Here is a 27,702-nt window from a genome sequence, read left to right on the forward strand (position 1 = left end):
TTTTCGGCTCAAAAATCTAAAAGTTCCAAGTCTTGGTTTTCTTATTTTTGTGACTTTTTAACTCGAAAATATTCAGTTTTTCTTCTAAAATGAGGATTTTCCCCTGCCGGAACCAAAGGCGGAGGATCAGGGCGGAACCTTCGTGTTTGTTGTTTCCAGTCGGAGCCTATATCTCCACACTCCTCCATGTGTTCGCCATACGTCCGTCTCTGCTGTGACGGTGTTCTCTGTTTATATTTCGGTTTTATCCGGTAAATTGCCCGGTAGTATTAAACCGGTTCTACTAAACATGTCCGGTGGCGGGAATCTGGCCGGTGGCGGGAGTTCTTTGTTCTCAGGGTTCCGGGTTCTCGGTCTTTACTCCAACCATGTGCCGCACGCGCCCCGGTACCACAAGAAACACCGGGAGTTCTACCTGGTGACGGCGGTGGGGAAACGTTTCCACACCTACAACGTAAGAAAAGACCCCGGTATTGATCCGGTATTGATCCGGTTCATACTGTTATTGTGTTTATTCTGTTTATATGGCGGACGGCTGCACGTTTGTCCTCTGACGGCTCCCGTAGCCGCTGTAAACATGAAAACAGACGAAATATACACACAGTATCACTGATCGATCAGTTATTGATCTGTCTTTATTGGTGTTCAGTATCTCTGATCGATCAGTTATTGATCTGTCTTTATTGGTGTTCAGTATCTCTGATCGATCAGTTATTGATCTGTCTTTATTGGTGTTCAGTATCTCTGATCGATCAGTTATTGATCTGTCTTTATTGGTGTTCAGTATCTCTGATCGATCAGTTATTGATCTGTCTTTATTGGTGTTCAGTATCACTGATCGATCAGTTATTGATCTGTCTTTATTGGTGTTCAGTATCTCTGATCGATCAGTTATTGATCTGTCTTTATTGGTGTTCAGTATCACTGATCGATCAGTTATTGATCTGTCTTTATTGGTGTTCAGTATCTCTGATCGATCAGTTATTGATCTGTCTTTGTTGGTGTTCAGTATCACTGATCGATCAGTTATTGATCTGTCTTTATTGGTGTTCAGTATCTCTGATCGATCAGTTATTGATCTGTCTTTGTCGGTGTTCAGTATCACTGATCGATCAGTTATTGATCTGTCTTTGTCGGTGTTCAGTATCTCTGATCGATCAGTTATTGATCTGTCTTTGTTGGTGTTCAGTATCACTGATCGATCAGTTATTGATCTGTCTTTGTTGGTGTTCAGTATCACTGATCGATCAGTTATTGATCTGTCTTTATTGGTGTTCAGTATCACTGATCGATCAGTTATTGATCTGTCTTTATTGGTGTTCAGTATCACTGATCGATCAGTTATTGATCTGTCTTTATTGGTGTTCAGTATCTCTGATCGATCAGTTATTGATCTGTCTTTGTTGGTGTTTCAGGTGAACAGGCTGGGGATCGTGGCTGTCAGTGAGTAAAACTTTAAAAACCTGTTTATAAACAAATCTCAGTCAAACATGACAGACCAGAACCAGACTGAGACCAGAACCAGACTGAGACCAGAACCAGACTGAGACCAGAACCAGACTGAGACCAGAACCAGACTGAGAGACCAAAACCAGACTGAGACCAGAACCAGACTGAGACCAAAACCAGACTGAGACCAGAACCAGACTGAGACCAAAACCAGACTGAGACCAGAACCAGACTGAGACCAGAACCAGACTGAGACCAAAACCAGACTGAGACCAGAACCAGACTGAGAGAGCAGAACCAGACTGAGAGAGCAGAACCAGACTGAGAGACCAAAACCAGACTGAGAGACCAAAACCAGACTGAGACCAGAACCAGACTGAGACCAGAACCAGACTGAGACCAGAACCAGACTGAGACCAGAACCAGACTGAGACCAGAACCAGACTGAGAGAGCAGAACCAGACTGAGACCAGAACCAGACTGAGACCAGAACCAGACTGAGACCAGAACCAGACTGAGAGACCAAAACCAGACTGAGACCAGAACCAGACTGAGACCAAAACCAGACTGAGACCAGAACCAGACTGAGACCAGAACCAGACTGAGACCAAAACCAGACTGAGACCAGAACCAGACTGAGACCAAAACCAGACTGAGAACAGAACCAGACTGAGACCAAAACCAGACTGAGACCAGAACCAGACTGAGACCAGAACCAGACTGAGAGAGCAGAACCAGACTGAGAGACCAAAACCAGACTGAGACCAGAACCAGACTGAGACCAGAACCAGACTGAGACCAAAACCAGACTGAGACCAGAACCAGACTGAGACCAGAACCAGACTGAGACCAAAACCAGACTGAGACCAGAACCAGACTGAGACCAAAACCAGACTGAGACCAGAACCAGACTGAGACCAAAACCAGACTGAGACCAGAACCAGACTGAGACCAGAACCAGACTGAGACCAAAACCAGACTGAGACCAGAACCAGACTGAGACCAAAACCAGACTGAGAACAGAACCAGACTGAGACCAAAACCAGACTGAGACCAGAACCAGACTGAGACCAGAACCAGACTGAGAGAGCAGAACCAGACTGAGAGACCAAAACCAGACTGAGACCAGAACCAGACTGAGACCAGAACCAGACTGAGACCAAAACCAGACTGAGACCAGAACCAGACTGAGACCAGAACCAGACTGAGACCAAAACCAGACTGAGACCAGAACCAGACTGAGACCAAAACCAGACTGAGACCAGAACCAGACTGAGAGAGCAGAACCAGACTGAGAGAGCAGAACCAGACTGAGAGACCAAGAACCAGACTGAGAGACCAAAACCAGACTGAGAGACCAGAACCAGACTGAGACCAGAACCAGACTGAGACCAGAACCAGACTGAGACCAGAACCAGACTGAGACCAGAACCAGACTGAGAGAGCAGAACCAGACTGAGACCAGAACCAGACTGAGACCAGAACCAGACTGAGACCAGAACCAGACTGAGAGACCAGAACCAGACTGAGACCAGAACCAGACTGAGAGACCAGAACCAGACTGAGAGAGCAGAACCAGACTGAGACCAGAACCAGACTGAGAGAGCAGAACCAGACTGAGACCAGAACCAGACTGAGACCAGAACCAGACTGAGACCAGAACCAGACTGAGAGACCAGAACCAGACTGAGACCAGAACCAGACTGAGAGACCAGAACCAGACTGAGAGAGCAGAACCAGACTGAGACCAGAACCAGACTGAGAGAGCAGAACCAGACTGAGACCAGAACCAGACTGAGACCAGAACCAGACTGAGACCAAAACCAGACTGAGACCAGAACCAGACTGAGACCAAAACCAGACTGAGAACAGAACCAGACTGAGACCAAAACCAGACTGAGACCAGAACCAGACTGAGACCAGAACCAGACTGAGAGAGCAGAACCAGACTGAGAGACCAAAACCAGACTGAGACCAGAACCAGACTGAGACCAGAACCAGACTGAGACCAAAACCAGACTGAGACCAGAACCAGACTGAGACCAGAACCAGACTGAGACCAAAACCAGACTGAGACCAGAACCAGACTGAGACCAAAACCAGACTGAGACCAGAACCAGACTGAGACCAAAACCAGACTGAGACCAGAACCAGACTGAGACCAGAACCAGACTGAGACCAAAACCAGACTGAGACCAGAACCAGACTGAGACCAAAACCAGACTGAGAACAGAACCAGACTGAGACCAAAACCAGACTGAGACCAGAACCAGACTGAGACCAGAACCAGACTGAGAGAGCAGAACCAGACTGAGAGACCAAAACCAGACTGAGACCAGAACCAGACTGAGACCAGAACCAGACTGAGACCAAAACCAGACTGAGACCAGAACCAGACTGAGACCAGAACCAGACTGAGACCAAAACCAGACTGAGACCAGAACCAGACTGAGACCAAAACCAGACTGAGACCAGAACCAGACTGAGAGAGCAGAACCAGACTGAGAGCAGAACCAGACTGAGAGACCAAAACCAGACTGAGAACCAGACTGAGAGACCAGAACCAGACTGAGACCAGAACCAGACTGAGACCAGAACCAGACTGAGACCAGAACCAGACTGAGACCAGAACCAGACTGAGAGAGCAGAACCAGACTGAGACCAGAACCAGACTGAGACCAGAACCAGACTGAGACCAGAACCAGACTGAGAGACCAGAACCAGACTGAGACCAGAACCAGACTGAGAGACCAGAACCAGACTGAGAGAGCAGAACCAGACTGAGACCAGAACCAGACTGAGAGAGCAGAACCAGACTGAGACCAGAACCAGACTGAGACCAGAACCAGACTGAGACCAGAACCAGACTGAGACCAGAACCAGACTGAGACCAGAACCAGACTGAGAGACCAAAACCAGACTGAGACCAGAACCAGACTGAGACCAAAACCAGACTGAGACCAGAACCAGACTGAGACCAAAACCAGACTGAGACCAGAACCAGACTGAGACCAGAACCAGACTGAGACCAAAACCAGACTGAGACCAGAACCAGACTGAGAGAGCAGAACCAGACTGAGAGAGCAGAACCAGACTGAGAGACCAAAACCAGACTGAGAGACCAAAACCAGACTGAGAGACCAAAACCAGACTGAGACCAGAACCAGACTGAGACCAGAACCAGACTGAGACCAGAACCAGACTGAGACCAGAACCAGACTGAGACCAGAACCAGACTGAGAGAGCAGAACCAGACTGAGACCAGAACCAGACTGAGACCAGAACCAGACTGAGACCAGAACCAGACTGAGAGACCAAAACCAGACTGAGACCAGAACCAGACTGAGACCAAAACCAGACTGAGACCAGAACCAGACTGAGACCAGAACCAGACTGAGACCAAAACCAGACTGAGACCAGAACCAGACTGAGACCAAAACCAGACTGAGAACAGAACCAGACTGAGACCAAAACCAGACTGAGACCAGAACCAGACTGAGACCAGAACCAGACTGAGAGAGCAGAACCAGACTGAGAGACCAAAACCAGACTGAGACCAGAACCAGACTGAGACCAGAACCAGACTGAGACCAAAACCAGACTGAGACCAGAACCAGACTGAGACCAGAACCAGACTGAGACCAAAACCAGACTGAGACCAGAACCAGACTGAGACCAAAACCAGACTGAGACCAGAACCAGACTGAGACCAAAACCAGACTGAGACCAGAACCAGACTGAGACCAGAACCAGACTGAGACCAAAACCAGACTGAGACCAGAACCAGACTGAGACCAAAACCAGACTGAGAACAGAACCAGACTGAGACCAAAACCAGACTGAGACCAGAACCAGACTGAGACCAGAACCAGACTGAGAGAGCAGAACCAGACTGAGAGACCAAAACCAGACTGAGACCAGAACCAGACTGAGACCAGAACCAGACTGAGACCAAAACCAGACTGAGACCAGAACCAGACTGAGACCAGAACCAGACTGAGACCAAAACCAGACTGAGACCAGAACCAGACTGAGACCAAAACCAGACTGAGACCAGAACCAGACTGAGAGAGCAGAACCAGACTGAGAGAGCAGAACCAGACTGAGAGACCAAAACCAGACTGAGAGACCAAAACCAGACTGAGAGACCAGAACCAGACTGAGACCAGAACCAGACTGAGACCAGAACCAGACTGAGACCAGAACCAGACTGAGAGAGCAGAACCAGACTGAGACCAGAACCAGACTGAGACCAGAACCAGACTGAGACCAGAACCAGACTGAGAGACCAGAACCAGACTGAGACCAGAACCAGACTGAGAGACCAGAACCAGACTGAGAGAGCAGAACCAGACTGAGACCAGAACCAGACTGAGAGAGCAGAACCAGACTGAGACCAGAACCAGACTGAGACCAGAACCAGACTGAGACCAGAACCAGACTGAGAGACCAGAACCAGACTGAGACCAGAACCAGACTGAGAGACCAGAACCAGACTGAGAGAGCAGAACCAGACTGAGACCAGAACCAGACTGAGAGAGCAGAACCAGACTGAGACCAGAACCAGACTGAGACCAGAACCAGACTGAGACCAAAACCAGACTGAGACCAGAACCAGACTGAGACCAAAACCAGACTGAGAACAGAACCAGACTGAGACCAAAACCAGACTGAGACCAGAACCAGACTGAGACCAGAACCAGACTGAGAGAGCAGAACCAGACTGAGAGACCAAAACCAGACTGAGACCAGAACCAGACTGAGACCAGAACCAGACTGAGACCAAAACCAGACTGAGACCAGAACCAGACTGAGACCAGAACCAGACTGAGACCAAAACCAGACTGAGACCAGAACCAGACTGAGACCAAAACCAGACTGAGACCAGAACCAGACTGAGACCAAAACCAGACTGAGACCAGAACCAGACTGAGACCAGAACCAGACTGAGACCAAAACCAGACTGAGACCAGAACCAGACTGAGACCAAAACCAGACTGAGAACAGAACCAGACTGAGACCAAAACCAGACTGAGACCAGAACCAGACTGAGACCAGAACCAGACTGAGAGAGCAGAACCAGACTGAGAGACCAAAACCAGACTGAGACCAGAACCAGACTGAGACCAGAACCAGACTGAGACCAAAACCAGACTGAGACCAGAACCAGACTGAGACCAGAACCAGACTGAGACCAAAACCAGACTGAGACCAGAACCAGACTGAGACCAAAACCAGACTGAGACCAGAACCAGACTGAGAGAGCAGAACCAGACTGAGAGAGCAGAACCAGACTGAGAGACCAAAACCAGACTGAGAGACCAAAACCAGACTGAGAGACCAGAACCAGACTGAGACCAGAACCAGACTGAGACCAGAACCAGACTGAGACCAGAACCAGACTGAGACCAGAACCAGACTGAGAGAGCAGAACCAGACTGAGACCAGAACCAGACTGAGACCAGAACCAGACTGAGACCAGAACCAGACTGAGAGACCAGAACCAGACTGAGACCAGAACCAGACTGAGAGACCAGAACCAGACTGAGAGAGCAGAACCAGACTGAGACCAGAACCAGACTGAGAGAGCAGAACCAGACTGAGACCAGAACCAGACTGAGACCAGAACCAGACTGAGACCAGAACCAGACTGAGATCAGACCGCCCCTAGTTTGACGTGAGGAGACCCCGGGAAGACCTGCGGCAGCTATAAAAACACTAACGAGGATGTGAATAAACTGAACCAAACTTCCTGATTGGCTGCCTGTTTGTGATGTCGTGGTTGCCTAGGTAACAGCCTATCAGATGACATCAGCTGTGTGGCAGCAGACAGGATGTTGGTGTTCGCCGCCGCTGGACGAGACATCAGCGCCTTCGCCAGGAACAAAGAGGTGAGAAACCAGAGCGAAGGGAGCGTGGCAGACGACCTCGGTTTAGTGGGAGGAGCTAACATGCAGACAGCCTCTAGTGCATAATATATAGGTAGACGCCTCATTGACTGTGTTTGCCCGCTGCCGCTATACGTCAACTGTCCGCCATATTACCAGAGGAAAGACGGTTCCAGAAACAATGTAAGTCAATGAGGGATGACGGGTTTGTGTCTACAAACACACAAGTTTACGTTAAAGTGGTCGTCATGAGTCGTCTGTATGTAACGTGGAATACCTCAGGGCAAGATGGCGGCGGCGTTGACGTACGACCCAGTGGCCAATGAGACGTCTACGTATATTATGTCTATGCTCTAGTGGACCAAACAGGAAGTACAGGTACCTCAGGGGGCGGACTCTGACCCAGGTGTGTTTTCCTCTCAGGTAGTGATGCGTTACCATGGACACAAACAGGAAGTCCGTCTGCTGCTTCCTCTGGGGGATCAGCTGATCTCTGCAGACAGTGGCGGTGATGTCATCGTGTGGGACGTCCAGGATGGAGGTGAGGGGGCGGGACTTCTGTTGGAATGTACCTTTTTTCTGAGGAGTTTCCTAAGTGAGTCGACCATGATAGAGGACAGGATCTGCTCTACTTCCTCTGTTCTCCTCTAGTGAGGAAACGCCGTGGCGTCCTGTACCACAGGACAGGATCTTCTCCACCTGTCCTCAGATCTTCAGCCTGAGGAGACTTCAGGACCTTAGAGAGCTCAGATTTATTACCCAGGGTTCCTCGTTCATTCACTGATAGGTGTGAGTTTTGTAGTCCATGGATGTTAAATTGTAGTTTTTACGCGTTCTGTCTGTGACGTCCTCCCAGGGAAGTGTGGTCGCTAATCCCCGCGGTCTCCTCAACTGAGACGTTTACGCCGGGTTGAGGAGGAGGCAAGGACTCAGGAGGGACTTTCAGGACTTTTCACATGGACCCTTTGTCTAACTTTTACTCACCCTGTTCCCATCATGCCTTGCTCTCTCTCTCTCTCTCAGATGTCTACCTGCGGCTACAGTTTGACCCCACCTCCTTCGACGTGTCAGCCATGATGCACCCCAGCACCTATCTGAACAAGGTGCTGCTGGGAAGTTCCCAGGGTGCACTGCAGCTGTGGAACATCAAGACCAGGTTAGTGTGTGGGGGCAGCAGAGGTTTCTGGGTAATTATCAGTGACCTCCAGTGTTCCAGGGTTACTCACTGATCTGCAGACGTGTGAGACTTATATGGTAGTGTTTATCCTGCTAACGTGGAATATTTGATGTCCTGTATATTTATTATTAATGTACTAACAGGTGGATCGCATGTCTGTTCTAAACGTGTTCTAAACGTGTCAACCTGGATATTTCTTCTTCTGTGTTTCAGTAAACTGTTGTTCACGTTCCCGGGGTGGTCAGCAGGGGTCACTGTTCTACAGCAGGTCAGTCCCTCAGCTCTCTCTGTTCAGGATTCACTATCAGACGTTCTGCTCTGAATCTTCTGTTCTCAGTGTCAGCATCAATAGTCTCTGAGCAGCTCTGGTTTAACCTGGAGAACTGTGAGGAACCTCTGATGGTTCTATGTCTGCAGACTCAGTGGGCCTTATATCACCATGTTAGTCTCTGAGCAGCTCTGGTTTAACCTGGAGAACTGTGAGGAACCTCTGATGGTTCTATGTCTGCAGACTCAGTGGGCCTTATATCACCATGTTAGTCTCTGAGCAGCTCTGGTTTAACCTGGAGAACTGTGAGGAACCTCTGATGGTTCTATGTCTGCAGACTCAGTGGGCCTTATATCACCATGTTAGTCTCTGAGCAGCTCTGGTTTAACCTGGAGAACTGTGAGGAACCTCTGATGGTTCTATGTCTGCAGACTCAGTGGGCCTTATATCACCATGTTAGTCTCTGAGCAGCTCTGGTTTAACCTGGAGAACTGTGAGGAACCTCTGATGGTTCTGGCTTTGAACTTTATTTAGATATTTCAGTGGAAAAGTCTCAGGATGATTTAATGTGCTTTTATTTTGAAACTCCCAGAGTCCTGCTGTAGACGTGGTTGGTGTCGGCATGGCGACAGGTCGCATCGTCATTCACAACATCCGATTGGATGAGAAACTGATGAGCTTCACACAGGACTGGGGACCAATCAGCTCGCTGGCTTTCAGAACAGGTAGACCAACATGATAACAGAAAAAATAATAAAAATCATATAATGATAATATATGATAATAATAATAATGATAATAATAATGATATAACAACAACAACAACAAAAACAACAACAATAATAATAACAATAATAATAGTAATAGTAATAACAACAATAATGATAATAATAATAATAATAATAATAATAATGATAATATAATAATAATGATAATAATAATGATATAACAACAACAACAACAACAACAATAATAATAACAATAATAATAGTAATAGTAATAACAACAATAATAATTATAATAATAATGATAATATAATAATAATGATAATAGTAATAGTAATAACAATAATAATATTAATAATGATAGTAATAATAATAATAGTAATAGTAATAACAACAATAATAATAATAATGATAATGATAATATAATAATAATGATAATAATAATGATAATAGTAATAGTAATAACAATAATAATATTAATAAGGATAATAATAATGATATAACAACAAAAATAATGATAATAATAATAATAATAATAATATAATAATAATGATAATGATAATAATAATAATAATAATAGTAATAGTAATAACAATAATAATGTTAATAATAATGATATAACAACATCAATAATAATAATAATAATAATAATATAATAATGATAATAATAATGTTAATAGTAATAGTAATAACAATTATAATATTAATAATGATAATAATATTGATATAACAACAACAATAATAATAATAATAATAATAATAATAATAGTAATAGTAATAACAATAATAATGTTAATAATAATGATATAACAACATCAATAATAATAATAATAATAATATAATAATGATAATAATAATGTTAATAGTAATAGTAATAACAATTATAATATTAATAATGATAATAATATTGATATAACAACAACAATAATAATAATAATAATAATAATAATAATAATAGTAATAGTAATAACAGTAATAATAATGATATAATAACAATAATAATAATAATAGTAATAATAATGATGATGATGATATTATAATAATAACAAATCCCTTCCTTACTGCCAGCACTCATAATAATATTAATAACAATTCTATTCTACCTCAGATGGTCCTCCCATCATGGCGTCTGGCAGCCCTCAGGGCCACATTGCATTCTGGGATTTAGAGCGCCGTCAGCTGGTCACTCAACAGAGACACGCCCACAGCACAGCCATTGCCGGGGCAACCTTCCTGCATGGAGAGCCGCTATTGGTCACCAATGGAGCAGACAACGCCATCAAGGTAAACAAACAAACAAACAGAGACATAAATAAATAGCTGTTTTTTTATTTATTGTTTATTTGATGTGGACATCACAATTACATTGGACAAACCAGATGCATTGTTTGAGTGTTTTAGCACAGGTGCTAATTCGCACATTCGTAAACAAACAGAGACATAAACAAACAGGTAAACAAACAAACAGAGACATAAACAAACAGGTAAACAAACATAAACATTAACAAACAGGTAAACAAACAAGCACAGACATAAACAAACAGGTAAACAAACATAAACATTAACAAACAGGTAAACAAACAAGCAGAGACATAAACAAACAGGTAAACAAACAAGCAGAGACATAAACAAACAGGTAAACAAACAAGCAGAGACATAAACAAACAGGTAAACAAACAAGCAGAGACATAAACAAACAGGTAAACAAACATAAACATTAACAAACAGGTAAACAAACAAGCAGAGACATAAACAAACAGGTAAACAAACATAGACATAAACAGGTAAACAAACAGAGACATAAACAAACAGAGACATAAACAAACAGGTAAACAAACAAGCACAGACATAAACAAACAGGTAAACAAACATAAACATTAACAAACAGGTAAACAAACAAGCAGAGACATAAACAAACAGGTAAACAAACATAGACATAAACAGGTAAACAAACAGAGACATAAACAAACAGGTAAACAAACAAACACAGACATAAACAAACAGGTAAACAAACATAAACATTAACAAACAGGTAAACAAACAAGCAGAGACATAAACAAACAGGTAAACAAACATAGACATAAACAGGTAAACAAACAGAGACATAAACAAACAGAGACATAAACAAACAGGTAAACAAACAAGCACAGACATAAACAAACAGGTAAACAAACAGAAACATTAACAAACAGGTAAACAAACAAGCAGAGACATAAACAAACAGGTAAACAAACATAGACATAAACAGGTAAACAAACAGAGACATAAACAAACAGGTAAACAAACATAGACATAAACAGGTAAACAAACAGAGACATAAACAAACAGAGACATAAACAAACAGGTAAACAAACAAACAGAGACATAAACAAACAGGTAAACAAACATAAACATTAACAAACAGGTAAACAAACAAGCAGAGACATAAACAAACAGGTAAACAAACATAGACATAAACAGGTAAACAAACAGAGACATAAACAAACAGGTAAACAAACATAGACATAAACAGGTAAACAAACAGAGACATAAACAAACAGAGACATAAACAAACAGGTAAACAAACATAAACATTAACAAACAGGTAAACAAACAAGCAGAGACATAAACAAACAGGTAAACAAACAAACACAGACATAAACAAACAGGTAAACAAACATAAACATTAACAAACAGGTAAACAAACAAGCAGAGACATAAACAAACAGGTAAACAAACAAGCAGAGACATAAACAAACAGGTAAACAAACAAACACAGACATAAACAAACAGGTAAACAAACAAGCACAGACATAAACAAACAGGTAAACAAACAGACATAAACAAACAGAGACATAAACAAACAGGTAAACAAACAGACATAATCAAGTAAACAAACAAACAGAAAAGTATTCAAAGAAGTGAACAGAGACGTAAACAGATAAGTAAACAGAGACATAAACAAACAGGTAAACAAACAAACAGAGACATAAACAAACAGGTAAACAAACATAAACATTAACAAACAGGTAAACAAACAAGCACAGACATAAACAAACAGGTAAACAAACAAACATTAACAAACAGGTAAACAAACAAGCAGAGACATAAACAAACAGGTAAACAAACATAGACATAAACAGGTAAACAAACAGAGACATAAATAAACAGGTAAACAAACATAGACATAAACAGGTAAACAAACATAGACATAAACAGGTAAACAAACAGAGACATAAACAAACAGAGACATAAACAAACAGGTAAACAAACAAACAGAGACATAAACAAACAGGTAAACAAACATAAACATTAACAAACAGGTAAACAAACATAGACATAAACAGGTAAACAAACAGAGACATAAACAAACAGACATAAACAAACAGGTAAACAAACATAGACATAAACAGGTAAACAAACAGAGACATAAACAAACAGACATAAACAAACAGGTAAACAAACATAGACATAAACAGGTAAACAAACAGAGACATAAACAAACAGAGACATAAACAAACAGGTAAACAAACAAACAGAGACATAAACAAACAGGTAAACAAACAAACACAGACATAAACAAACAGGTAAACAAACATAAACATTAACAAACAGGTAAACAAACAAGCAGAGACATAAACAAACAGGTAAACAAACAAGCAGAGACATAAACAAACAGGTAAACAAACAAACACAGACATAAACAAACAGGTAAACAAACAAGCACAGACATAAACAAACAGGTAAACAAACAGACATAAACAAACAGAGACATAAACAAACAGGTAAACAAACAGACATAATCAAGTAAACAAACAAACAGAAAAGTATTCAAAGAAGTGAACAGAGACGTAAACAGATAAGTAAACAGAGACATAAACAAACAGGTAAACAAACAAACAGAGACATAAACAAACAGGTAAACAAACATAAACATTAACAAACAGGTAAACAAACAAGCACAGACATAAACAAACAGGTAAACAAACAAACATTAACAAACAGGTAAACAAACAAGCAGAGACATAAACAAACAGGTAAACAAACATAGACATAAACAGGTAAACAAACAGAGACATAAATAAACAGGTAAACAAACATAGACATAAACAGGTAAACAAACATAGACATAAACAGGTAAACAAACAGAGACATAAACAAACATAAACATTAACAAACAGGTAAACAAACAAGCAGAGACATAAACAAACAGGTAAACAAACAAGCAGAGACATAAACAAACAGGTAAACAAACAAACACAGACATAAACAAACAGGTAAACAAACATAAACATTAACAAACAGGTAAACAAACAAGCAGAGACATAAACAAACAGGTAAACAAACAAGCAGAGACATAAACAAACAGGTAAACAAACAAACACAGACATAAACAAACAGGTAAACAAACAAGCAGAGACATAAACAGGTAAACAAACAGACATAAACAAACAGAGACATAAACAAACAGGTAAACAAACAGACATAAACAAGTAAACAAACAAACAGAAAAGTATTCAAAGAAGTGAACAGAGACGTAAACAGATAAGTAAACAGAGACATAAACAAACAGGTAAACAAACAAACAGAGACATAAACAAACAGGTAAACAAACATAAACATTAACAAACAGGTAAACAAACAAGCACAGACATAAACAAACAGGTAAACAAACAAACATTAACAAACAGGTAAACAAACAAGCAGAGACATAAACAAACAGGTAAACAAACATAGACATATACAGGTAAACAAACAGAGACATAAATAAACAGGTAAACAAACATAGACATAAACAGGTAAACAAACAGAGACATAAACAAACAGAGACATAAACAAACAGGTAAACAAACAAACAGAGACATAAACAAACAGGTAAACAAACATAAACATTAACAAACAGGTAAACAAACAAGCAGAGACATAAACAAACAGGTAAACAAACAAACACAGACATAAACAAACAGGTAAACAAACAAGCAGAGACATAAACAAACAGGTAAACAAACAGACATAAACAAACAGAGACATAAACAAACAGAGACATAAACAAACAGGTAAACAAACAGACATAAACAAGTAAACAAACAAACAGAAAAGTATTCAAAGAAGTGAACAGAGACGTAAACAGATAAGTAAACAGAGACATAAAAAAACAGAGATAAGTAAATAAAAAGGTAAACAAACAATGAAGGAACATAAATAAACAATCACAAAAGAAAAACAACATCAATCAGAGATGTGATAATCTTTCCAGGTGTGGATATTTGACCAGGAGGGAGGCGGAGCCAGGCTGCTACGGAGTCGCCAGGGCCACAGTGCCCCTCCCACCACCATCAGTCACTATGGCAACGATGGTAAAAACATCCTCAGTGCAGGTAAACAAACCTACCACAGTCTTCTTCTCTTTATGGTATATTTCAAAATCCTTCAACATCTCAGTAAACGTTTCTATTCCGTGAACTTGTCCTTTAACTCGGTAGTGTTTGTGCCCCCTACAGGCCAGGATGGGACGCTGCAGTCTTTCTCCACTGTCCATGAACGTTTCAACAAAAACCTTGGCCACGGTAAGCTCCGCCCCCTAGCCAGCCTCGTTCTAAAGGACCAGGATGAGGAGCATGTTTGTTTATCTGAGCTGTTTCTCAATTCAAAGTTCACAAGTTCAAACTTTCATTCTCTGGAAGTTCGGACTTGGCAAGTTCGTTCCAGAGTTCGGACTTCAGGGGTACGGGAGTCCGCTGAACGTTCCTACAACTATTGGAACGACAGCGGACTTGCTAGCGTCCCCTTCTACGTACCTACACGCCACATCCGGTTGTCCCGTTGCTAGCGTTTCCAAAAACACTGACATCGTCCATTTAGAATTTATCAAGGATGAATCTTATCCAACTCATCCAACATTTCTGGGTTTCAAACACAGTTCTATCACAAACAAGCAATTTATTTATATTTTTACATGGCAGCAACGATTGTGTGACTTCTCCTCCGCCATTGTTTGAGTTTCCTGCTGGACGGCGCGAATTGCATTGTGGGATTGTAACTGTGAAAAGTCCGCTCAAGTTACGTCCAGCAGCAGACGCGGTAAAAGGGGCGGGGCGAGTCCACATCCGGGTACTTCGACCGAACTTGTTTCAATGCGGACTTTGAATTGGAACAGAACTTTGGCTTTGATTGATGACGTATCACAAGTCCGTAAGTCCAGAAGTATGCTGAAGTACGCATACTGAGAAACAGCTCTGGTGTTTCCTCTAACTTTGTATTGATGATGGTCCGACCATCACTCTGTCTTCCTGTTTCAGGATCCATCAACAAAAAAAAGGAGCAGAAGAAGAAGAAGGGTCTGTCCTATGAGGAGCTGCGTCTACCTGCAATCACAGCCTTCTCCTCCGGTGGGCGCTCTCTTCCTCCCTCTTGACACGCACAGTCACAACTATTGATGATGGATGGATGACTGATGGCTGTTATCAACAACCATAGAAGAACACCCCTACCCCTGTCTGAACGGCTGAAGGTGTTCTTTGATTGACAGCTGTGTTGTTTGAATGACAGCTGGTGTTCTTTGATTGACAGCTAGTGTTGTTTGATTGACAGCTAGTGTTGTTTGATTGACATCTGGTGTTCTTTGATTGACAGCTGGTGTTGTTTGATTGACAGCTAGTGTTGTTTGATTGACAGCTAGTGTTGTTTGATTGACATCTGGTGTTCTTTGATTGACAGCTGGTGTTGTTTGATTGACAGCTAGTGTTCTTTGATTGACAGCTAGTCTTGTTTGAATGACAGCTGGTGTTCTTTGATTGACAGCTAGTGTTCTTTGATTGACAGCTAGTGTTCTTTGATTGACAGCTGGTGTTGTTTGATTGACAGCTGATGTTTTCTGATTGACAGATGTGTTGTTTAAATGACAGCTGGTGTTCTTTGATTGACAGCTAGTGTTGTTTGAATGACAGCTGGTGTTCTTTGATTGACATCTGGTGTTGTTTGAATGACAGCTAGTGTTCTTTGATTGACAGCTAGTGTTCTTTGATTGAAAGCTAGTGTTCTTTGATTGACAGCTAGTGTTGTTTGATTGAAAGCTAGTGTTCTTTGATTGACAGCTAGTGTTGTTTGATTGACAGCTGGTGTTGTTTGATTGACAGCTGATGTTTTCTGATTGACAGCTGTGTTGTTTAAATGACAGCTGGTGTTCTTTGATTGACAGCTAGTGTTGTTTGAATGACAGCTGGTGTTCTTTGATTGACATCTGGTGTTGTTTGAATGACAGCTAGTGTTCTTTGATTGACAGCTAGTGTTCTTTGATTGAAAGCTAGTGTTCTTTGATTGACAGCTAGTGTTCTTTGATTGACAGCTAGTGTTGTTTGATTGACAGCTAGTGTTGTTTGATTGAAAGCTAGTGTTCTTTGATTGACAGCTAGTGTTGTTTGATTGACAGCTGATGTTTTCTGATTGACAGATGTGTTGTTTAAATGACAGCTGGTGTTCTTTGATTGACAGCTAGTGTTGTTTGAATGACAGCTGGTGTTCTTTGATTGACATCTGGTGTTGTTTGAATGACAGCTAGTGTTCTTTGATTGACAGCTAGTGTTCTTTGATTGAAAGCTAGTGTTCTTTGATTGACAGCTAGTGTTGTTTGATTGAAAGCTAGTGTTCTTTGATTGACAGCTAGTGTTGTTTGATTGACAGCTGGTGTTGTTTGATTGACAGCTGATGTTTTCTGATTGACAGCTGTGTTGTTTAAATGACAGCTGGTGTTCTTTGATTGACAGCTAGTGTTGTTTGAATGACAGCTGGTGTTCTTTGATTGACATCTGGTGTTGTTTGAATGACAGCTAGTGTTCTTTGATTGACAGCTAGTGTTCTTTGATTGAAAGCTAGTGTTCTTTGATTGACAGCTAGTGTTGTTTGATTGAAAGCTAGTGTTCTTTGATTGACAGCTAGTGTTGTTTGATTGACAGCTGGTGTTGTTTGAATGACAGCTAGTGTTCTTTGATTGACAGCTAGTCTTGTTTGAATGACAGCTGGTGTTCTTTGATTGACAGCTAGTGTTCTTTGATTGACAGCTAGTGTTCTTTGATTGACAGCTAGTGTTGTTTGATTGACAGCTGGTGTTCTTTGATTGACAGCTAGTGTTGTTTGATTGACAGCTGGTGTTCTTTGATTGACAGCTAGTGTTCTTTGATTGAAAGCTAGTGTTCTTTGATTGACAGGTAGTGTTGTTTGATTGAGAGCTAGTGTTGTTTGATTGACAGCTGGTGTTCTTTGATTGACAGGTAGTGTTGTTTGATTGACAGCTGTGTTTGAAATGACAGCTGGTGTTCTTTGATTGACAGCTGTGTTGTTTGATTGACAGCTAGTGTTGTTTGATTGACAGCTAGTGCTGTTTGATTGACAGCTAGTGTTGTTTGATTGACATCTGGTGTTCTTTGATTGACAGCTAGTGTTGTTTGATTGACAGCTGGTGTTCTTTGATTGACAGCTAGTGTTGTTTGATTGACATCTGGTGTTCTTTGATTGACAGCTGGTGTTGTTTGATTGACATCTGGTGTTCTTTGATTGACAGCTAGTGTTCTTTGATTGACAGCTTGTGTTGTTTGATTGACAGCTAGTGTTCTTTGATTGACAGCTGGTGTTCTTTGATTGACAGCTAGTGTTGTTTGATTGACAGCTAGTGTTGTTTGATTGACAGCTGGTGGTGTTTGATTGACAGTTGGTGTTTTTTGATTGACAGCTGGTGTTCTTTGATTGACAGGTAGTGTTGTTTGATTGACAGCTAGTGTTGTTTGATTGACAGTTGGTGTTTTTTGATTGACAGCTGGTGTTCTTTGATCGACAGCCGGTGTTTTTTGATTGACAGCTGGTTTTTTTTGATTGACAGCTGGTGTTTTTTGATTGACAGCTAGTGTTCTTTGATTGACAGCTAGTGTTCTTTGATTGACAGCTGGTGTTTTTTGATTGACAGCCGGTGTTTTTTGATTGACAGCTGGTGTTCTTTGATTGACAGCTAGTGTTCTTTGATTGACAGCTAGTGTTCTTTGATTGACAGCTAGTGTTCTTTGATTGACAGCTGCTGCACGTCAGTCGGACTGGGATGGTATCGTTGCCTGTCATCGTGGTCGCCTAGCAACAACTACATGGAACTTCCAGCGGTGCACCATGGGAGTTCATCACCTGCAGCCTCCAGACGCTCAGAGAAGCACCGTTGCTACGGTAACTTAATCATAACACCTTTGTCTTTTAGCCCCGCCCCCTATATTCTGATGGTCACATGACCTCTTCCGCTGCTTCAGGCTGTCAGCATCACTTCCTGTGGAAATTTCGCTCTGATTGGCTCGTCCTGTGGCCGTGTCGACGTCTACAACCTACAGTCAGGCCTTCATCGTGGTTGCTATGGAGACAATAACAAAGGTAGGCTGGTTTCTCAGCTGTAATTGGTCCGTTCTGTGTGTCTTTGTCACTGAATCTCTCTCTCCTCCAGCTCACAGCGGGGCCGTTCGAGGCGTCGCCACGGATACCCTGAACCAGCTGACCTTAACGTCAGGCTCTGATTGGTTGCTCAAGTTCTGGCGTTTCAAGAGCAGGAAACAGGAAGAGCAACTGAAGTTAATCGCTGCGCCAGCTAGCATGATGCTACACAGAGACAGGTAGCTAACAGCTAGCATGATGCTACACAGAGACAGGTAGCTAACAGCTAGCATGATGCTACACAGAGACAGGTAGCTAACAGCTAGTATGATGCTACACAGAGACAGGTAGCTAACACCTAGCATGATGCTACACAGAGACAGGTAGCTAACGGCTAGCATGATGCTACACAGAGACAGGTAGCTAACGGCTAGCATGATGCTACACAGAGACAGGTAGCTAACGGCTAGCATGATGCTACACAGAGACAGGTAGCTAACGGCTAGCATGATGCTACACAGAGACAGGTAGCTAACGGCTAGCATGATGCTACACAGAGACAGGTAGCTAACAGCTAGCATGATGTTACACAGAGACAGGTAGCTAACGGCTAGCATGATGCTACACAGAGACAGGTAGCTAACGGCTAGCATGATGATACACAGAGACAGGTAGCTAACGGCTAGCATGATGCTACACAGAGACAGATAGCTAACGGCTAGCATGATGCTACACAGAGACAGGTAGCTAACGGCTAGCATGATGCTACACAGAGACTGGTAGCTAACAGCTAGCATGATGCTACACAGAGACCGGTAGCTAACATTGTTTTCCTGTCTTTCATGTTAGCGGGATGCTAGCCTTAGCGCTGGATGACTTCAGCCTGCTGGTGGTCGACATAGAAACCAGACGGGTCGTCAGGAAGTTCTCAGGTCACCATGGAAACATCAACGACATGGTGGGTCATGAAGCTAACACTGCTAACAACCAGCTAGAGATGATTGTTAGTAAAGTCTGGAGGAGCTGCTGTTTGATATTATTGATTATTTCTGTTTGATATTATTGATTATTTCTGTTTGATATTATTGATTATTTCTGTTTGATATTATTGATTATTTCTGTTAAATATTATTGATTATTTCTGTTTGATATTATTGATTATTTCTGTTTGATATTATTGATTATTTCTGTTTGATATTATTGATTATTTCTGTTAAATATTATTGATTATTTCTGTTTGATATTATTGATTATTTCTGTTTGATATTATTGATTATTTCTGTTTGATATTATTGATTATTTCTGTTTGATATTATTGATTATTTCTGTTTGATATTATTGATTATTTCTGTTTGATATTATTGATTATTTCTGTTAAATATTATTGATTATTTCTGTTTGATATTATTGATTATTTCTGTTTGATATTATTGATTATTTCTGTTTGATATTATTGATTATTTCTGTTTGATATTATTGATTATTTCTGTTTGATATTATTGATTATTTCTGTTTGATATTATTGATTATTTCTGTTTGATATTATTGATTATTTCTGTTAAATATTATTGATTATTTCTGTTTGATATTATTGATTATTTCTGTTAAATATTATTGATTATTTCTGTTTGATATTATTGATTATTTCTGTTTGATATTATTGATTATTTCTGTTTGATATTATTGATTATTTCTGTTTGATATTATTGATTATTTCTGTTTAATATTATTGATTATTTCTGTTAAATATTATTATTTCTGTTTGACATTATTGATTATTTCTGTTTGATATTATTGATTATTTCTGTTTGATATTATTGATTATTTCTGTTTAATATTATTATTTCTGTTTGATATTATTGATTATTTCTGTTTGATATTATTGATTATTTCTGTTTGATATTATTGATTATTTCTGTTAAATATTATTGATTATTTCTGTTTGATATTATTGATTATTTCTGTTAAATATTATTGATTATTTCTGTTTGATATTATTGATTATTTCTGTTTGATATTATTGATTATTTCTGTTTGATATTATTGATTATTTCTGTTTGATATTATTGATTATTTCTGTTTAATATTATTGATTATTTCTGTTTGATATTATTGATTATTTCTGTTTAATATTATTGATTATTTCTGTTAAATATTATTATTTCTGTTTGACATTATTGATTATTTCTGTTTGATATTATTGATTATTTCTGTTTGATATTATTGATTATTTCTGTTTAATATTATTATTTCTGTTTGATATTATTGATTATTTCTGTTTGATATTATTGATTATTTCTGTTTGATATTATTGATTATTTCTGTTAAATATTATTGATTATTTCTGTTTGATATTATTGATTATTTCTGTTTAATATTATTATTTCTGTTTGACATTATTGATTATTTCTGTTTGATATTATTGATTATTTCTGTTTGATATTATTGATTATTTCTGTTTAATATTATTATTTCTGTTTAATATTATTGATTATTTCTGTTAAATATTATTATTTCTGTTTGACATTATTGATTATTTCTGTTTGATATTATTGATTATTTCTGTTTGATATTATTGATTATTTCTGTTTAATATTATTATTTCTGTTTGATATTATTGATTATTTCTGTTTGATATTATTGATTATTTCTGTTTGATATTATTGATTATTTCTGTTAAATATTATTGATTATTTCTGTTTGATATTATTGATTATTTCTGTTTAATATTATTATTTCTGTTTAATATTATTATTTCTGTTTGATATTATTGATTATTTCTGTTTGATATTATTGATTATTTCTGTTAAATATTATTGATTATTTCTGTTTGATATTATTGATTATTTCTGTTAAATATTATTGATTATTTCTGTTTGATATTATTGATTATTTCTGTTTGATATTATTGATTATTTCTGTTTAATATTATTATTTCTGTTTGATATTATTGATTATTTCTGTTTGATATTATTGATTATTTCTGTTAAATATTATTGATTATTTCTGTTTGATATTATTGATTATTTCTGTTTAATATTATTATTTCTGTTTAATATTATTATTTCTGTTTGATATTATTGATTATTTCTGTTTAATATTATTGATTATTTCTGTTTGATATTATTGATTATTTCTGTTTGATATTATTGATTATTTCTGTTTAATATTATTATTTCTGTTTGATATTATTGATTATTTCTGTTTAATATTATTATTATTTCTGTTTGATATTATTGATTATTTCTGTTTAATATTATTGATTATTTCTGTTTGATATTATTGATTATTTCTGTTTAATATTATTATTTCTGTTTGATATTATTGATTATTTGTGTTTAATATTATTGATTATTTCTGTTTGATATTATTGATTATTTGTGTTTAATATTATTATTTCTGTTTGATATTATTGATTATTTCTGTTTAATATTATTGATTATTTCTGTTTAATATTATTATTTCTGTTTGATATTATTGATTATTTCTGTTTAATATTATTGATTATTTCTGTTAAATATTATTGATTATTTGTGTTTAATATTATTATTTCTGTTTGATATTATTGATTATTTGTGTTTAATATTATTGATTATTTCTGTTTGATATTATTGATTATTTCTGTTTAATATTATTATTTCTGTTTGATATTATTGATTATTTGTGTTTAATATTATTGATTATTTCTGTTTGATATTATTGATTATTTGTGTTTAATATTATTATTTCTGTTTGATATTATTGATTATTTCTGTTTGATATTATTGATTATTTCTGTTTGATATTATTGATTATTTCTGTTTAATATTATTGATTATTTCTGTTTGATATTATTGATTATTTCTGTTTGATATTATTGATTATTTCTGTTTAATATCATTGATTATTTGTGTTAGAGAGGATTTTTATTGCTTAATTTTTTTAATTTCTATTTTTATCTCTTAGACTTTCAGCCCTGATGGCCGCTGGCTGGTTACCGTGGCGATGGATTGCACCATACGTACCTGGGACCTCCCCTCTGGCAGGTGAGACATTCATTTCAGTTTTATTTCTTTGGCACATTTCATACAAATGTAAACTGGATGTGCTCTACAGAGGATAAAAACAAACAAACAGCAGCAAAGATCCATTACTGATTCAAGAAAAACTGAACTTGTGCAACAACCTGTACATTCTGCATAGAGTAATGTTGGATCTCCTAAAAGGAGCACATTCAAATCCATAGGCAAGTTTACACACAAAGATAACCTAACAACCAAAGGCTTGAGAGAAAAGCAGCGTTTTAAGGCCACTTTTGAAGGAACTCAGTGTTTCAGCAGATCTCAGGTCAGCACCTTAGGGACTGAATGCACCGCTGCCAGGTTTAGTTTTAGTTTTAGGTACACTGAGGAGACACACGCCTGATGATCGGAGATGGTAGTCAGTGAGAAGGTCAGAAAGATGCTGGGGTGCCATAGCATTCAGAGATTTATAAACTAGGAGTAAAATTTTGAAATCAGTTCTGTACTGGACAGGAAGCCAGTGAGGGTGTTTTAGTCCAGGTGTAATAGGTTCTGGTTTTCTGTCCTTGTATCACTCTGGCAGCAGAGTTTTGGATGAGCTGGAGCTTCCAATGGACTTTTTAGGAAGTCCAGCAAAAAGGGGCGTTGCAGTAATCCAACCTGGATATAAAAGCATGAAGCAGCTTTTCAGAGTCCAACTGTGACATGAAGTGCCTTAATTTAGAAATGTTTTTCAGGTGGTAAAGTGTGTTTTTGTAATAGCTGTTATGGTTTTGGAAGTTTAGATCTGAATCAGTGATGACCCCTAGGTTTCTGACTCACTGTGCTGTAGAGGGAACGGTGACATGGAGGTGAACTCGTCTCTGTTTCTGAGGGTGTACTATCAGTATTTCAGTTTTGTCTGTTTAGTTGTAGGAATGATGGAGCATCTATTTCCTTATTTCATCAGTGCATCTTATAAGGTTATGTACAGGACTGTGATCGTCATGACTCCAGTCATCCAATCAGAGCTCCTTAAATAACCTTCTCAGTTATTCAGTGGAGCTGTCCTGTTTACCAGGCTCTGCTGTGTCTGGGATTTATTATTATTATTATTAATAATAATAATAATAATATTAATAATATTAAAATAATAATAATTATTATTGTTGTTATTATTGTTATTATTATTAATAATAATTTTAATATTGTTAAAATAATAATAAATATTATTTGTGTTATATTATTATTATTATTATTATTATTGTTATTATTATAACAATATTAATATTGTTATAATAATAATTGTTATTATCATTATTATTTTCCTGTCACTGATGTATCAGGATGAGATTCTTCATCTGGGTTTTTCAGCACTGAGGGGTTTTGGTCTCATGACTCTGGCCCCTGTTGGTTGGATGTTTAGGTTCTAGAGTCTTTGTCCTTGCAGGCAGATGAACCTGATGAACTGAGATTATTGATCAGTGATGTTTATAACTGTCTGTCTCTGAGGACCATCATCAGGTCCATGTCCTCCTGAAAGACCAGGAACTCTGAAAGGAACTAAAGGGTTCTCTCAACAGTAGAACAGTGAGCAGGCAGACCAGCAGAGACCACATGAAGACCATGTACCAGAGTGAGTCCATGTAAACCCATAGAGAGTCCAGCATCATGGACACTTCAGCTAGTCCAGCCCTCCCCAAACTTCAGTCCACAGAAGCCCCTCAGACAGGACCTGATCCTCAGGGTCCACTGAAGCCCCTCAGACAGGACCTGATCCTCAGGGTCCACAGAAGCCCCTCAGACAGGACCTGATCCTCAGGGTCCACAGAAGCCCCTCAGACAGGACCTGATCCTCAGGGTCCACAGAAGCCCCTCAGACAGGACCTGATCCTCAGGGTCCACAGAAGCCCCTCAGACAGGACCTGATCCTCAGGGTCCACAGAAGCCCCTCAGACAGGACCTGATCCTCGGGGTCCACAGAAGCCCCTCAGACAGGACCTGATCCTCAGGGTCCACAGAAGCCCCTCAGACAGGAACATTAACCCTTAGTTTACCAGACTGTCTCATGATGCTGAGGCGGGTCTTCAGAGAGTCTGTGGACTCACACTGATCAGTTATTTTAAATGATCATTACCTCCATCATCATCATCATCATCATCATCATCATCGTCTTTTTTCTCCCTTCAGTCTCGTCGACTGTTTCCTGGTTGCCATGGCTCCAGTGGGCGTGTCCTTGTCACCGACCGGAGACTTCCTGGCGACGGCTCATGTCGATAGTCTGGGCGTGTACCTCTGGTCTGAACCAATCAGCTCACAGTATTTTAACCCTGGCCAATCAGATTTTCAATGTAAGTTGTGATGTCATCACTCACAGCCCACCTCTCCTCCCTCAGGACCAATAAGAGCCTCTGTGGGCCTGTGGGGCTCCGCCCACTGCCAGCTGACTACCAGCCCTCTGTGGAGACATTGCCGGGCGTGATGGCGGACCAGTCCGAACAGGAAGTGACATCAGAGGAGGCCGATGACACGTACCAGTCTGCAGAGCAGTTGGGGGCGGAGCTTGTGACGCTGTCACCGCTGCCAGAGTCTCGATGGAAGAGTCTGCTTCACCTGGACGCCATCAAGGTGAGTCTGAGTCTGAGAGAGGGACGGGCCGGTCCTTTAAAGGTCTGAGGATTGACCCTTTATTGATTAATAATCAATCATGATCAATAACATTTAGCTTTTATCACAAAAATTCATGTCACAAACAGATTTCTAGACAGTGATGTCATTAAATTTAAATCAGTGTCTGTAGAAATATTCCTCCCTCTACTCTTCAGTCTCAGCTCAGAGTCTGTGTGGACCGGTCTCAGTCTCAGCTCAGAGTCTGTGTGGACCGGTCTCAGTCTCAGCTCAGAGTCTGTGTGGACCGGTCTCAGTCTCAGCTCAGAGTCTGTGTGGACCGGTCTCAGTCTCAGCTCAGAGTCTGTGTGGACTGGTCTCAGTCAACATCTGGACTCTGGACTTAAATAAATAAATGAATGAATGAAATAAATCTTCTCTAAGCCGTAGTTCTCTGTCAGACTGAATCAGATTGTCCCACAGGATTCATTTTACCCTCTACCTTTACAAGCCTGCTGAGAAGCATCCCCACAGCACGATGCTGCTGAGAAGCATCCCATAAAGCTCTGACTGGTGAAGAACCCGGCCAACAGTTGTTGTCTGCAGAGTCTCTCCATCTCAGCTGCTGAAGCTTGGAGCTCCTTCAGAGTAGTCATAGGTGTCATGGTGTCCTCTCTCACTAGTCTCCTTCTTGCACGCCCACTCAGTGTGTGAGGACGGTCTGATCTAGGCAGATTTACACATGTGACATATTCCTTCATTTCTTCATGATGATTTAACTGAACTCTGGGGGATGTTCAGAGACTTGGAGATGTTTCTGTCTTCGACTTTTCAATCATCTTTTCTCTGAGTGTCCTTTTGTCTTCATGGTGTAATGATAGCCAGGAATACTGATGAACCAGTGACTGGACCTTCCAGACTCAGAGAACCCAGATCCTGACCACCTCCATGTTTGTTTTTACAGAAGAGAAACAAACCTCTAGCGCCCCCTGCTGCTCCGACCGCTGCTCCCTTCTTCCTGCCGACGCTTCCTGGTCTCACGCCTCGGTTCGCGTCGCCCACGGCAACCAAGGAGGAAGAACAGGTAGAGCTGCTACACTTTCACATCCTCCTCATTAACAGAGGGCTTTTATTTTGAAAGTCTGGAAACTTCTGGATTTATACAGGATTCCTGCTGACTCTGACACTTTTGCTTTAGTGTATTTTTACGTCGTTTCCATGGTAACCCTTGTTGTTTTCAGTCAAAGGTGCTGAGTTGGGGCGCGTTGGCTCAGAGGTCAGAGGTCAGCATGGCTCTGGAGGAGTCTCTTCAGTCCGGATGCTGTGAGTAAAAAAACTTTGATGATTAACATCATCATCATTCAAACTAAACCTTTATTAATTCCTGAGTTTACAGTTTTATTCTGAAAGAACAGAGAAAGACTTCCTCTTTCCAAACATCCAGGTTATTTATTTATTTATTCAGGGGTTGATGTGTCATCATAAATTTTAATATATATATTTTTATTAAACTCTATCAGTGACTCAAAGCATGGCGCCCCCCTCTCTCTCTCTCTCTCTAATTAGTCCATCGCCCGCTGGCTCTCCTGAAGGATTGTGGGCCGGCGGCGCTCTCTGTGGAGCTCACCTGTCTGTCACCTGAAGGGGGCGGAGCCAGCAATCTCCTGTTGGCCTTTATTAAGATGATTGACAGCATGTTGGCCAGTGGGCGGGACTTTGACCTGGCTCACGCCTACCTGGCGCTGTTCCTGAAGGTCAGCCAATCAGAGTGCAGCAGAGTGATGTCATTGGTGTTTTATTTTGAAAATCTCCCCTCAATTTCCTGTTTATTTGTTTTTTAGCTCCACCTCCGGATGCTGGCTCAGGACGCCGTTACCATGGAAGCGTTACTCCGCCTCTCCTCTAGGCTGGAGGCCGGGTGGGCGGAGCTTCGGGCATCCTTCAACCAATCACTGTGTCTGCTGTCGTACGCCAAGAGCGCCCTGCTTTGACCCTGTAAACGTGTACATGTAGAGTTTTTAAATAAAGTTTTCATTCTCTGTCTGAGGCCGTTCTTGGTTTTTCTTCTTCTACTGTTTAAATCAGCGGTTCTCAACTGGTGGGTCGGGACCCACATGTGGGTCACAGAGCAGTTTTCTGAGGGTCGTGACCCGGTGTCTGGGGAAGAAATGGTGGGAAAAGTCCTGAAGTCCTTAATGGGCATAGATTCCTTTTATTTTCCTGTTTCACT

The 27,702-nt window shown here is 40.0% G+C and overlaps 1 protein-coding gene across 1 annotated transcript; it reads left to right on the plus strand.

The window, feature by feature from the left end:
* The first annotated feature begins 159 nt into the window (after positions 1-159).
* wdr36 (WD repeat domain 36) lies at positions 160-27,513 on the plus strand. The gene is made up of 22 exons (XM_041810079.1): positions 160-454; positions 1,416-1,443; positions 7,240-7,340; positions 7,761-7,878; positions 8,361-8,493; positions 8,728-8,782; positions 9,375-9,507; positions 10,616-10,791; positions 14,744-14,864; positions 14,988-15,053; positions 15,786-15,875; positions 18,548-18,690; positions 18,771-18,888; positions 18,959-19,124; positions 19,735-19,843; positions 22,831-22,910; positions 25,056-25,163; positions 25,262-25,493; positions 26,437-26,556; positions 26,714-26,795; positions 27,039-27,226; positions 27,314-27,513. Exons 1-22 carry the CDS (start codon positions 290-292, stop codon positions 27,461-27,463), a joined length of 2,682 nt encoding a protein of 893 aa, XP_041666013.1. The 5' UTR covers positions 160-289; the 3' UTR covers positions 27,464-27,513.
* The last annotated feature ends 189 nt before the right edge of the window (positions 27,514-27,702 follow it).

The sequence above is a fragment of the Cheilinus undulatus genome, linkage group 17 (genome assembly GCF_018320785.1).
Source record: "Cheilinus undulatus linkage group 17, ASM1832078v1, whole genome shotgun sequence".
Classification (NCBI taxonomy): domain Eukaryota; kingdom Metazoa; phylum Chordata; class Actinopteri; order Labriformes; family Labridae; genus Cheilinus; species Cheilinus undulatus.

What these genes read in the sequence shown, in the direction of transcription:
- wdr36 (XM_041810079.1), top strand. Translation starts at nt 290, where the DNA reads ATGTCCGGTGGCGGGAATCTGGCCGGTGGCGGGAGTTCTTTGTTCTCA. An exon ending in CAACAAAAACCTTGGCCACG is followed by an intron (nt 15,054 to 15,785) that starts GTAAGCTCCGCC and finishes TTCCTGTTTCAG; the next exon opens with GATCCATCAACAAAAAAAAG. An exon ending in ATGATGCTACACAGAGACAG is followed by an intron (nt 19,125 to 19,734) that starts GTAGCTAACAGC and finishes CTTTCATGTTAG; the next exon opens with CGGGATGCTAGCCTTAGCGC.